The sequence below is a fragment of the Mustelus asterias genome, chromosome 13, assembly GCF_964213995.1.
Source record: "Mustelus asterias chromosome 13, sMusAst1.hap1.1, whole genome shotgun sequence".
Classification (NCBI taxonomy): Eukaryota; Metazoa; Chordata; class Chondrichthyes; order Carcharhiniformes; family Triakidae; genus Mustelus; species Mustelus asterias.
The window spans coordinates 96457907-96471602 of record NC_135813.1 but is presented as its reverse complement, the minus strand read 5'-3'; the positions used below and the strand labels follow the sequence as shown (position 1 = coordinate 96471602).

Genomic DNA, 13696 nt, shown 5'->3' with positions numbered 1-13696 from the left:
ATTTGTAATCTACATTAATAACTTGAATGAAAAGATAAAGGATAATATACCTGAGTTTGCTGACAATTCAAAGGTGTGAATGCAAGCTGTTAGGAGGACACAAAGAGGCTGCAAAGAGATATAGACAAGTTAAGTAAAAGGGTAACGGAGTGCAGGCGAAGGATAATATGGGTAAAGAGGTTATTCAGTTTGATAGTACGAATAGAAAAGCAGAATATTTAAAAAAAAGTATGAAACTTGTAAATGTTGATGTTCAGAGGGACGAGGATATACTCACAAGGAACACAAAAAATCAGCATGCAGACGTAACAAGCAATTAGGAAGGCAAATTGCATGTTGGCATTTACTGCAAGGGGATTGGTGTGCAAAAATAAGGAACTCTTGTTACAATTGTACAATGCTTGAGACCACGCCTGAAGTACTATGTGCTGTTTTGGTCTTCCTGTCTAAAGAAGGATGTAGATTCTTTGGAGACAATACAGCAAAGGTTCGCTAGATGGGTTGTTAGGAGAAGAAGTTTGTCCAATGATAATAGGCTGAGTAAATTGGGTCTATATTTTTAGGAGTTTAGAAGAATGAAAGGTTATCTCATTGAAACATGCAAAATTTTGAAGGGGTTTGATATGGTAGACACAAAAGGAGGGAATTTATGGACTCACCCGTCCCGAGACTGTAAAATCCCATCCAAGGTCAACCGACCTTTTCATGGTCCACCTCTCGCCCGCTCTGATTCCTGTTGCAGGTGGGGTGGTAAAATTCCAGCCAAAGAGTTTGTTTCCCTTGGTTGGAGAATCTGGGGCGAGGATGGAATCTCAGGATAAGGGATCGATCATTTAGCACTGAGATGAGACATTTCTTCACTCAAAAGGGTTGTGAATCTTTGGAATCATCTACAGAATTATGGATGCTTTATCATTGAATATTTTTTAAGACCGAGATAGATTGATTCTTGGCCTCAGGAAATCGGGGGACTCTGGGAGCGGGGGGAAAATGGAATTGAGGTAGAAGGCCAATCATGATCACGTTGAATGGAAGAGCAGGCTTTTTACACAATTTGATCGACAACTCCTATTAAGTTCTTAAAATTCTTACTGTTCGTAACTTTTTTCATTGCCACCTTACAATTTCTTCCAGTCATCTGGTTCTCTGACTGAGCTCTGCCATTGCTCATTTAAGGCCTACTCTCTGGAGTTCCTTTCATAATCATATCTACTTTCAAAACCTCTAAGGGCTCACCTCTTGAGCCAGTTCTTTCATCCTCTTTCCTAAGTTCCCTTCCCAAAATGAATGAGCATCTGCTTGTGTTTGACCTTGAAGCAACGTGAGCCATTTTGCCATGTTTCTGCCATGTGCTTTATAGATGGCAGTAGCTGCAGTGCGGCAGCTAGGGTATTGTGCCTTGCTGAAGGAGTAAGAGGCGGCAGTATTCTCAAGCTTGTTAATATTTTTTTTCTGCCTTGAAAAATAAATGTAGCTCCAGACAAGGTGCTTGTTCACAATAATTGAACCCAAAATATGCCCACAGCAGTTGTATAAATGACAATGTAAAAGCTATAGCTCTTTGTGTTGAGACACACACCTGATGCGCAGGATTAATATCATAAAAGCTGATGGCAGACAAATATTTGTCTCATAGCAGCAGCTGTACAGAGACAAGTGATGGGATTATTATATTTGTGGGAGGGGTGCTTAACATTGTGCTTTTAAGAGGACTGCAAATCTATATCTTGCCCATAGGCTTTTTCACCATATTTGTGTTTTGTGTAGTCTATTTCAGCACAAGATGAGAAGTTATCAAAGACAATGTTCCTCCCCTTAGCACAGCGAATGGTGGAAAAGATGGTGAAAGAAGACAAGATTGAGGCAGAAGCTGAAGTAAGAAAGTGGAAATATCCCAAGTCTTAACATGTGCCTTGCCAGTCACAACATTATGACAAAAATAGTATTTTTGTGTATGTTGTGGTGTTTTGTCCCTTGTTGCACCTGCATAATGATCAGGAATTAATATGTTGGCTAATTAACTTCCTCCTACTCTCCCGAGCTTTGTTGTTTTGTTGTGACAGATGAGTACCAGCTAAACAAAAAAGAAACCTATTACTAAGTTCAGTAATTTTTCTTAGTAGTTTGTTGTAATTTGGCAAAGCTGTTCCCACATATTCAGTCTTCACTTTCCTGTTGCTGAGAGGACATATGGATGGCTTGTTCCCAGACCGGAGGCAATTTCTCTTGTAGCCAGCTTTCAAGAAAGACGACATAACAACTGTCCTGTCTTCTCCCACAGTCCTCCCGCTTTATCCAATTCAGTGCTCAGAATGTGACTTAACCTGGGTTCATGGTCCACTCTTTGACTGATTAGAATAAAGTTTGGAAAGGGGTTCTATTTTAAGATCACACCTCTTCAAACTGATTTTAAGCTGAATGAGACCATAGTAATTATGAAAAAAATTGAAATTTGGTACCTCAATGTGTCCTTAGCCTCTGAATGCATGTGATTTCCATCTGTTTCACAATTTTTGTTTTTGGTAATAGGTGCAACTCTACTTGATGATTTTGGAACGACTTGGAAAAGACCAGGAAGCTCTGGAAGTTATCAGAGGAAAACTGGGAGGTAACACGGGAACTAGCTTATTGAAAGATTTTTGTGAAAAGGACTGTACTGTATGATTTTCTTTTCTTGCCATGTCCTTCTCCTGAGAATGTGGTTCTGCAAGCAAGGACAGCCCTCCAGTTGTCTGCCCAGATGCCTATTCATGTGAATTTGGAAAGTAAGAGCATGCAATTCAAACCTATCTCAAGCCAATCCAGATTCTTCCTAAACACACAATTTCTTGTAGGGGTCAATGGATAGCTTTTTTTTCAAATTCACTCATGGAATTTATATGTTGCCGGCTGGGCATATTTTTTGCTTTTGCCCACTGAGTAGCTGGCTAGGTCATTTCAGAGGGTATTTGTGAGCCCAACTACATTGCTGTGTGTCTGAAATTACATGGAGGCTAGACCAGGTCAGGATGGCAGATTTCCTTCACAAAAGAACATTAGTGAACCAGATGGACTTTTATGACAATCGATCATGGTTTCATTGTGTGCTGATAGAAGTGCAGTTGCTAAAGAGAAATGTTTTTTTTTTGTTTCTGTAGAATGTTTAAAATTTCAACTTTATTCTACTTTATTTACACATCAGTTGGTGTGTCTGGAAAACACTTAGCTCAAGGGGTGTAAAAGCAAGTTAATTATTCATTTCAGCGAGGAATTTGTTTCTTTGATAGAGCTAATGGTCTTTTGTTTACACAAGATTCGTTGGGAAGTCGATGACAGGGTCATGTGATACTGTGGTTAATGTACAGAGCTGGGTCTGTAGCAGAAAGAAAGAAGCTAAGCAGTTGCTGTTGGGAGGTCAAGTCAGAGGCATGTGCAGGCTGTTCCTGAGAATGTGCGCACTCTCCACAAAATCTCTCTGAAAACCTCAAGACTGTTAACACAATTTATAGCAAGTATGCCTGGATTTGCTAACCATTTTAAAAGTGGTGTGATCTATGCATGAATGGGGCTTATTTGGAACTGGAACAGTGATAAGTTAGAAATTAAAGTTGTTTCCTTTAATTTTTAAGCGTTGCTCAACTGTTAATGGTTAAGCTGTTTCACTTGTTAGTTATACTTAAACTGTGTTATGAATTAAGTTTGTTTTGATTTTAAAATTCTCTTTTGTCAGTGGAGTTACTCCTGGAGCCAAGGAACCTCTCCTCATTTTTTTTTACCAAAGAACAAAATTTGGGTCTAGTCTGGCTCTCCAATATAACTTGGGTTCTGGTGCAGTAACCTAACAATAGTCATCATTAGACTTCTAATTCCAGATTTTTAAGGAATTCAAATTTCACCATCTGCCATGGTGGGATTCGAACCTAAGAATGTCCAAACAGGCAGACACACTCTAGGTTGTGTTTGAGTCAAACAACATACATGGAAATTCTGTTTTTCTTCTCAGAAAAACTGACCAGCGAGCTGCAGAGTCGAGAGATGAAATGTATGGTGCTCTACACAAAGCTGATAAAATGGCCTGAATGCAACGCATTGTCAAGGAAACTTTTACTGAACAAGTAAGCAATTCCACATTTACTTAACAGTATTCTCAGAGGGCACATTTATATGCTTTTCCATTCTATTGACAACATACTGTCTTGCCATTATGTAGTCAGAAGTTGGATCTATTCTACTAAAGGGTAATTGGACTCCAAGGTGAAGAGTTAGCAGTTCTTACTCCCACACACCAGCCTCTGAATGCAGAATTTTTCTTTTCCAGTTCCTGTTTGTACTTTCTGTCTGATTTCCCTCAATTTCTTCAAAGGAAGTAGTTCCATGGACTGCCATAAATTGTGGTCTTCATTTGTGATCAATGATGGTGATTGCTGACAGGCTAACTGTGGTGCACCACAGTAGAGGCTGATTAGTGTCCACACATCTGCGCTAGTGGGGATTGCTGTTTTGAGATTAGGGTATGGCCATGGCGCCACCTTTTCTTTGCCTGTTCAGAAGCTATGGCCAATTGTAGTTGCCCCATTGGCAATGACAACTCTGGCAGCTTGAAGCTCACGAATATAAATTTTAAACCTTGGTTTTACAATGGAACATTTTAAGTTGTATTAATAGGATCATCTGGTTCAGGGTACCTTGGTCATTATGACATGGGAAGAGCGATTCAGATATAATGAGTTCAGATTGCACTATGACAAGTGGGAAATTGAACCAGAAAAATAACAATAGAAAGCTTCCGGATTGGAGTAAAACTCAACCAGTTAACTCTTGCCCTTCCATCCCATCTTGTCTGGCTTTCATGTGGCTTCAAGTTGATTCTTAATTGGCTTTAAAGTGCCCTAACAAGCAACCCAGTTGTAAACAGTTAGTATAATATTCACTAATAAGCTTATCTGATGGAACTGGACAATGTAATTTAAGCCCAGTTGGCCCTGTATTTTCCCCCTCACCAACATCCGAGTTACTGGTGTCCATGATGGGAGAGAGCTTTTGCTCAAACAGGGTCAATCAAGTTGACACGGTTGTACTCACAGCATCCTATCTGTGATAAGGTAATTGCTCTAATATGATTCCAATATGTTTAAAGTGACTGAACCAAAATGTGTTTGAGATATAAAAGAGTACCCTCTGTGGTTGCAGTCATGGGTGATCTATTCTTTGTAAGCCATGTGATACTTGCGTTTGAGAGAGCAGACATCTGACCAATTCCCAAGTTTTCAGTTCCACTGTAACATCATAGTGGGCAGTATGGGGATGAAACTCCTGTTGAAACCTTCCCTTTCTTTGTTTGGGAGTGTGCTGATCTCTGTCTGCTTTCTGTTCGCAACTCTGTTCCAGTAGGATGCCAAATATCAATGTTGTAAATCAAATATTTATTTGATTGCCTTCCAATTAATTCCTAAATTAATATTATTGACAAGTCCTTGATCGCCTTCACTCCCCCATTGATCCTTTTACAGAGTGGCAGGGGGTTGCTCACACGTCCAGTAGGCCCCATCCCTTTGGCAGTGCCCAGTGCCAATTTGCCACTTGGGCACTGCCAGGGCTGCCACTCCAGGATGGCATTGCCCAAGGGGCACCCCCCTTATCCCCGACCTCCTTTGTTGGGGGGGGTGGGGGGTTAGATGCCTGTTCCCTGTTAGTGGGAGCAGTCGTAAACGCCGCTGGAGGGAACCATTCCTGGTGGTGGGGGATGCTCGCGGGCCCAGAGAATACTGTCCCAGGCCCATTAATCATTAGAAAATGTCAATTTCCGTGACATTTCCATATGATCATCTCTGCGCTGACTTCTGATGCGGAACTTATGTGGCTGAAAAACTTGGGAGAGACACAGAGGTGCCTCCCGCTGTGCCCCTCCCAGTGTCGTGTCATATAAACAATACACATGTCATTTTTGAACTTAAATTTATGATTACATTTGAGTTAATTAACAAATCACAACCGGGCAGAGGGAATCCATCAATTGCAAAATTGTCACTTCCGGCTAACCTCTTCCAACTCATGAAGCGTGACGGAATGTGTTTTCAATTCAAACCATACCCACGGATGGAATAGTATGAGCACGAGAGGACATTTAACCAGGAATTTATTTAGTGCAGCAGAAGCAGAAAATGTTGGAAATGTACAGTAGGTTCGTCAAGATCTCCCAGATGCTGTCTGAACAGCTGTGCATTTTAACATTTTCTGTTTTCATTTCAGGTTTCCAGCATTCATGATCTTTTTAAATATATACAGTTCGTGATGCTGTTTTATAGGGAAAGGAGTGTTACCCCATGTAATGAGCAATGTTGCCGTTTTCTTCTAGCCCAGACGACTGGCAATTTTACTTATCCTACTTTGATTCCCTCTTCCATCTGATTGACGATGCTTGGATTCCACCTGCAGAGGCAGAGCAGTAAGTGGTGTGGATTTTCTTTTCAAAATTGTCTTTCTGTAAAATGAACTAAAATTGCTGTGCTTTCCATTTATATAAGCTCCATAGAATGGAATCTGAACACCTATTTTCTGAAGCAAGAGGAAAATAAGTATTTAAGCTTTGCAGTGTACTTACTTGGAATGCAGTAAAAGATTATTCATGGATATGAATAATGAATAGGTTGAGAGAGCTAGGTCTCCTCTCCTTGGCAAGGCGAAGGATGAGAGGTGACCTGATAGAGGTGTATAAGATGTTGAGAGGTATTGATAGAGTGGATTCTCAGAGGCTTTTACCCAGGGCTGAAATGGTTGCCACAAGAGGTCACAGGTTTAGGGTACTGGGGCGTAGGTACAGAGGAGATGTTAGGGGTAAGTTTTTCACTCAGAGGGTGGTGGGTGCGTGGAATCGGCTGCCGGTAGTGGTGGTGGAGGTGGATTCGATAGGGTCTTTTAAGAGACTTTTGGATAAGTTTATGGAAGTTAGTAAGATAGAGGGTTGGTTATAGGTAAGCCTAGTAGGTAGGGACATGTTCGGCGCAACTTGTGGGCGGAAGGGCCTGTTTGTGCTCGAGCATTTCTATGTTCTATGATATATATTTTGAAACCGGTTGTATAAAATAATTCTGAAGCTTTGTTTTAAAAGATATTTATTTTACATCTTAACTGATAAGCATTTACTTCTTTTCCCTTCTCGACACCATGGCAGATCTGTTACTCTCTAACTTAGGGGCATGGTTGGTCACTATTACCGTGACTTCTGTCACAGCTACTCAAGCAGAAATGCTGCTCGGGGGCAGAGTGTGTGCTAGACCATCCAGTTGGTATTTCTATCCAGATTGACAATTTCCAACTTGGATATATGTCAACACACTCATCTTTAGCAGTCAATGTGATCTATCTTTTGAATGCTTCTGTTGATTCAGAATCCACTTTGCAACATATTGCGCTCTCTGTATGCTTGTCATAATGACGAAAGTTCCTGAATGGCCCATTAGAAATATCACAAAGGTTCCTTTGTGTCTTCTGCTGCTGGTTTGATATCAAGTCTTCTATCCCGGTTTCTATTGAGCGTTGTCAAATCTCCCCCCAATATGGTGGTCAGATACATCAAATGCAAGCCCTAGTTAGATTTTTTGTGCAGTGCCGGTAGCATAACCGTGTCCTTTGTTTTTCATAGCTGTCCAGAGGGTCCAGTCACCTGCGTTGTACAGGAAGCCATAACCTTTGTGGAGGAGCGAATTTTGAATGAGGAACCAAAGGGCTCTCGTCGCCTGAGGGGACCATACCTGGCTAAACTTGAATTGATAAGACGGCTGAGAGAGAGGGGTACCAATGATGAACACAAACTTGGTGAGCGATTATTAGTTTACTGGATGAAAACGTAGTCCATTATCAGCATTTCAACTTAAAATTATCATAGAGTAAAAAGAGATTTTGGGAGAAATTTCAAGCAAAGAATACCCTACCCGCAGGGAATGATTGAGGAAAAAAAAGTATCCTGCGCCTCCTTGCAATCTTTTAATCCTTGTTGGAAAGTGCACACATTGACATCCATTGAGGAGAGGTTTGAGTTTATTTGTGATGCCCTCCAAGATCAACTAGCTTGTTGACACTCAGTATTCATGTTTTGTGGCTCTAAAGGTAGTTTAGGCACAAGAAGCTTTTTAGTTGAGCAAAATAATGTACTGGAGCATGGTTCACAGTTCTTAGAGAGAAAAAGAAATAAATCCCATTCACAGCGCCTTACGTGATCCCAGGACATTCCAAAGTGTTCCACATTTTTTGAATTATAATCAATGTTTCAATGTAGGCAAACATGGCAGGCAATTTGCATATAACAAAGTTCCACAAGTAGCCATGAGATAAATTGCCATGTGATGTTGGCCAGGACACCAGGTGAACTCTTGTTACTGAGTTTAACATCTCCAAAAATGGCACATTTGACAAGAGGTATTTTCTCAGTACTATACCCACATAGCTGGACTAGGGCTGGAAGGCACAAAACTGATGTCCGAGGAAAGTAAATTTTTAAAAAAATGGAGGGAGCCCCTCCTACTTAAATACTATATTGATTGTGGAATTATCGCACTCTTATTTTGGCACAACATTGCATCAGCAAGTTTACCCAGTGACCTATTGATCTAATAAAATCAGAAGCCTGACTCCAAATCTATGCTGAGTTAGCTGATTACAGTGGAATGACAGTAGAGTACGTTTGGCCTTCTTTGAACAAGACCGATAATTAAACTTTCTTCCGTTTCACTAGAAATAGAAGAGATGTTTGTCAGGTGCATGGAGTGCTTCTTTCCATTAAATCTCTCCACATCCTCCATTTGAACAATAATTCCTAAACTCAAAGCACTATTTCAATTCCTTAGATGAAGTATGTGCCCATCAAGTTGAGATTCTCTGTACTCCGCATAACAATTCCCACTCACCTGAAGAAGGAGCAGCGCTCCGAAAGCTAGTGACTTTTGCTATCAAATAAACCTGTTGGACTTTAACCTGGTGTTGTTAAACGTCTTACTGTGTTTACCCCAGTCCAACGCCGGCATCTCCACATCATGACTCCGCATGTTCCCCAGTTCCTCTTAGAAAATGTCTCCATGAGCAAGCAGGTTGGGGCCTTAGTTTGTTGCATCATTGGCATTTCCTAAAAAATGCAACAGTCATGCATTGGAGCATCAGTCTTGATCATATGTTCAAGTCCTGTAGTAAGATGTGAACTTACATCCTTCAAACTGAGGAAAGTGAGCCAAGCTATTTAAAATTGTGCAAATTGAAAGATTTCACCAGTTCAGAATGTTAGGCGGCATCAATTTGGTATTCACTCCCACACTAACCATTGAATCAATTTCCTTATTCTTAATTTTTTCCTGCTATTACTAGGGATTCCAGAGGATCTGATGTTCCAGTACTTTGAGAGGTTTGGGGATAAGCCTTGCTGTTATTCTGACCTGAGAATCTTTGTCGACCTTCTGTCACTGGAGCGACATACACAGGTGAGACCGGGAGACTGGCAGAGTCTTCATTCGCTCAGACTGTGCTACAGTGAGGTGAGTGGGTAAGTTCACCCAGTGGCCTCAGCATTCAGTCATTATGAGTTGCTTACAGCCTTTTACATGTTATAAAATTAGAGACAATTATTTTTAATTGATACACAAAACTGATTCTACCCTCCTCCAGTAGGGCAATTCAAAGGAAAGTTATGTAGCGTTAAAATCAGAACTAAGCCTATTTAAAGCAAATTCAGGAATATTTATGAACCCAAAGGGTTATGAAAATGTGACTCTGCTCCAGAGTGACAAGGATGCAGGATCAATTCAGTTGATTAAAATAGAACTAAACTCATAAGTAAGGGACACGGTAAGGGCAGAGAATTGTGATTGGCAACCGATTAGGAGCTACATTCATTATGGTCTGTATGGCAATGGTTTTCCTTTTCTTATATTTAAATGAAAATTTACACTGTATAGAAATAAACAAGGGTTCTGTTTCACTGTGGTATAATAATGGTAAATGGACACAATGTAACAATGAAGGGTTCCCACTCGGACTTGGATGAAGAGTATTTCTTCTGTATTTTGTTAACTTATACTGTAGAAATGACCCAACAATGTAGTTAGTTTGTAGATTTCGTCCGCTGAACTTTAGGTTGTGCCTGGAGAATATAATCAAGTTATAGAATGCCGAAGTAGAATGCTGGATTGCTGAGCTAGGTTTATCACATGAGATGTGTTGGCACAAAGTTATAACATATCAAAGTTGATTTGCCTAGGGGATATTAGTGCCATTTGAGCCCTGTGATATTGCAGCAGATTGTCGTATGTAGCAAGATTTCCCACTAAGCTGTCAGGTTGGTATTATTTTCAAAGTTTCATTTGTACCTTTATTGGAAACGTCATTGTTACCTGCACAAGAAAACATCACTTGTTCCAAATTGCAGCCTGTCTTGGCAAAACACTAATGAACCCAATCAAAAAGTTAATTTTAAATGTCACTTAAACCCAGACAAGCATTAAGCTTCTTTGTAGTAGTCTTTGTCCATTCAAAAAGGTTAACCTGTATATGTATCGATATATTTTAAATGTTTTGACCATCGAAACAAAATCTTTGTGTTGTGGAATTGGACAATTTCTTATTTCAGACACTTGCTCTCAGGCATAAGGACTTGTGGTAATGTGTGAGTCTTAAAGTTGCTGTTTCACATTGACTTTCCTGTGTCTTCTGTTTATTTCATTTGCCATGTCATTTTATAACTTAGAATTTGTTTTGTGTTCTTTTGAATGTACAATTTGCTACCACCTTGAACTTAAAGCTTTATTTCTATCCCCTTTACCATTTGGCTGCTGCAGTTCATTAGGCATCGTCTTTTATCACCATTCACCATTCTCCCCCACCACCCGTGTTAAGCCCACAGTTGCCTTCTGTTTTCTTAATATGTACAAAATGGCCCATTGTGACATCTGGTGCTACTTTCAAAGCAGTAGCCCCGATTTCCCCATCTTTTTGTATTAGCTCACTCCTTTGACCATACAAATTGAATTTTTTTTAACATGTTATCTTAATTTAGAATGCAAGCTTTTAATGAATTTCGATTCGCTCGCATTCCCGCAATCATTGTAGCTTCCTCCTCTCCTGTCTTTTCAGGTGTGTATTTAGGCATTTGGCAAGAGATGGGCATTGAAATGTTGCAATTCCTTCTCCCACACCTACTCTATTGGAAAAATAAATTGACAATCAGCACTGGTGCTTGCATTCATTTGGTGATGGATCAGGACGAAAGATCCATGATATGATGTATCTCTTTCCATATTGATCCTGATGTATTGACACCAGTCTTTACGGTCCTGATGAAAGGTGATTGATCTCATCATGACAAATTTGAACATAAGCCACCTTGTTGTGATTTGACCTCCTGCTTTAGTTTGCAAATTGTGATGGGCTTACAAAAGCAAAATAGTATGGATGCTGGAAATCTGAATTAAAAACAAAATACTGGAAACATTTGAGTCAGACAGCATCTGTGGAGAGAGAAAGAGTTAACACTTCAGGTCAAACGATCTTTCGTCTGATCTGGAAAATATTTGAGAAGTAACAGGTTTTTAAGCCTAGAGGGAAAGTGGGAAGTAGGGAGAGATGAAAGGGAAAGGTCTGTAATAGGGTCGATTTAGAGAATAAATGAGGAACCGGATGATAAAACAAGGCAAAAGCAGGAGCCAATAGGCCAAGTGGAGAAATAAAAGGTGAGTCTAGAGGAAGTGCGAATGGGAGATAGCAGAATCATCGCAACAGCTTCCATTCGAAAAACATGATAGCAGAGCTTATGATCCACAATTGTTGAATTCAGTGTTAAGTCTGGAAGACTATGAAGTGCCTAATCGATAGATGAGGTGTTGTTCCTTGAGCTTCATTAGTGTGAGAGATCAACAGTGGGGGCAAGATGGAGAATTATAATGACGGCGACTGGAAGTTCAGGGCTACACTAGCGGGTGAATAGAGGTGTTCAGCAAAGTGGTCACCCAATCTGTGTTTGGTCTTCCCTCCATGGGAGAGATCACATCGTGAGTAGTGATGAAGGGTTATCCGGACCCGAAACATTAGCTCTGTTTTCTCTCTCCACAGATGCTCTCAGATGTGCTGAGATTTTCCAGCATTTTTGCTTTTGTTTCCAATTCCAGCATCCGCAGTAATTTGCTTATATATTAGAGTAGTGAATACAGGAAGCTAAATCAAAAGAAGTAAAAGTAAATTGCTGTTTAACCTAGAAGGAGTGTTTGAGGTCCTGGACAATGAGAAGGGAAGAGATCGAGGGCTGGTGATGAATATCCTGTGCTTGCATGGGATGCTGTTGGGACAAGGGAGTGTTGGAGGTAATTAAGGGTGTCATAGAGGTAATGATCCCTTTGGAATGGTGAGAGGGAAAGATGTGTTGGTTGCTTCTGTCATGCTGGAGCTGGACTCTGGGGAGGTTCCAGCAGATTAGAAAACAGCAAATGTGACGTCACTGTTTGAAAAAGGAGGTAGACAAAAGGCGGGTAACTATAGGACGGTTAGCTTAACTTCTGTGATAGGAAACAAAGGGAATCTATCATCAAGGAAGAAATAGCGTGACATCTGGATAGAAATTGTCCCATTGGGAAGACACAGCATGGGTTCATGAAAGGCAGGTCATGTTTAACTAATTTACTGGAATTCTTCGAGGACATTACGAGTGTGGTGGACAATGGAGAACCTGTGGATGTGGTGTATCTGGATTTTCAGAAGGCATTTGACAAGGTGCTGCATAAGATAAAGGTGCACAGTGTTACGGGTAACGTATCAGCATGGATAGAGGATTGGTTAACTAATAGAAAGCAAAGAGTGGGGTTAATGGGTGTTTTTCTGGCTGGCGATCAGCGATGCATGGTGTGCCTCAGGGATCAGTGTTGGGACTGTAATTGTTTATGATTTACATAGATGATTTGGAGTTGGGGACCAAGTGTAGTGTGTCAAAATTCACAGATGACACTAAGATGAGTGGTAGAGAAAAGTGTGTAGAGGAGACTGAAAATCTGCAAAGGGATATAGATAGTTTGAGTGGGCAAGGGTCTGGCAGATGAAGTGCAATGTTGGTAAATGTGATGTCATCCATTTTGGTAGGAATAACAGCAGAATGGGCTATTATTTAAATGGTAAAAAAATGCAGCTTGCTGCTGTGCAGAGAGACCTGGGTGTCCTTGTGCAAAAATCACAAAGTTGGTTTGCAGGTGCAGCAGGTAATTAAGAAGGCAAATGGAATTTTGTCCTTCGTTGCTAGAGGAATGGAGTTTAAAAACAGCGAGGTTATGTTGCAGCTGTGTAAGGTGCTGGTGAGGCCACACCTGGAGTACTGTGTAGTTTTAGTCTCCTTACTTGAGAAAGGATATACTGGTACTGGAGGGGTGCAGAGGAGATTCACTAGGTTGATTCTGGAGTTGAGAGGGTTGGCTTATGAGGATAGACTGAGTAGACTGGGACTATACTCATTGAAATTCAGAAGAATGAGGGGAGATCTAATAGAAACATATAGGATTATGAAGGAAATAGATAAGATAGAAGCAGGAAGGTTGTTTCCACTGGTGGGTGAAACTAGAACTAGGGGACATGGCCTCAAAATAAGGGGAAGCAGATTTAGGGCTGAGTTGAGGCGGAACTTCTTCACCCAAAGGGTTGTGAATCTGTGGAATTCCCTGCCCAGTGAAGCAGTTGAATGTTTTTACGGTGAAGATAG

The 13696-nt window shown here is 40.6% G+C and overlaps 1 protein-coding gene across 2 annotated transcripts in view; it reads left to right on the top strand.

The window, feature by feature from the left end:
* Positions 1-13696, top strand: part of naa25 (N-alpha-acetyltransferase 25, NatB auxiliary subunit) — an 80527-nt gene that overhangs the window by 23825 nt on the left and 43006 nt on the right. Inside the window, exons 6-11 of one of the 2 annotated variants that reach the window (XM_078227337.1) lie at positions 1768-1875; positions 2530-2608; positions 3983-4094; positions 6335-6424; positions 7622-7794; positions 9334-9446. In XM_078227337.1, coding sequence (XP_078083463.1) covers positions 1768-1875; positions 2530-2608; positions 3983-4094; positions 6335-6424; positions 7622-7794; positions 9334-9446 — 675 coding nt within the window. Of the gene's footprint in view, positions 1-1767; positions 1876-2529; positions 2609-3982; positions 4095-6334; positions 6425-7621; positions 7795-9333; positions 9501-13696 lie in introns of both variants that reach the window. The other variant, XM_078227336.1, reaches the window with a different exon arrangement.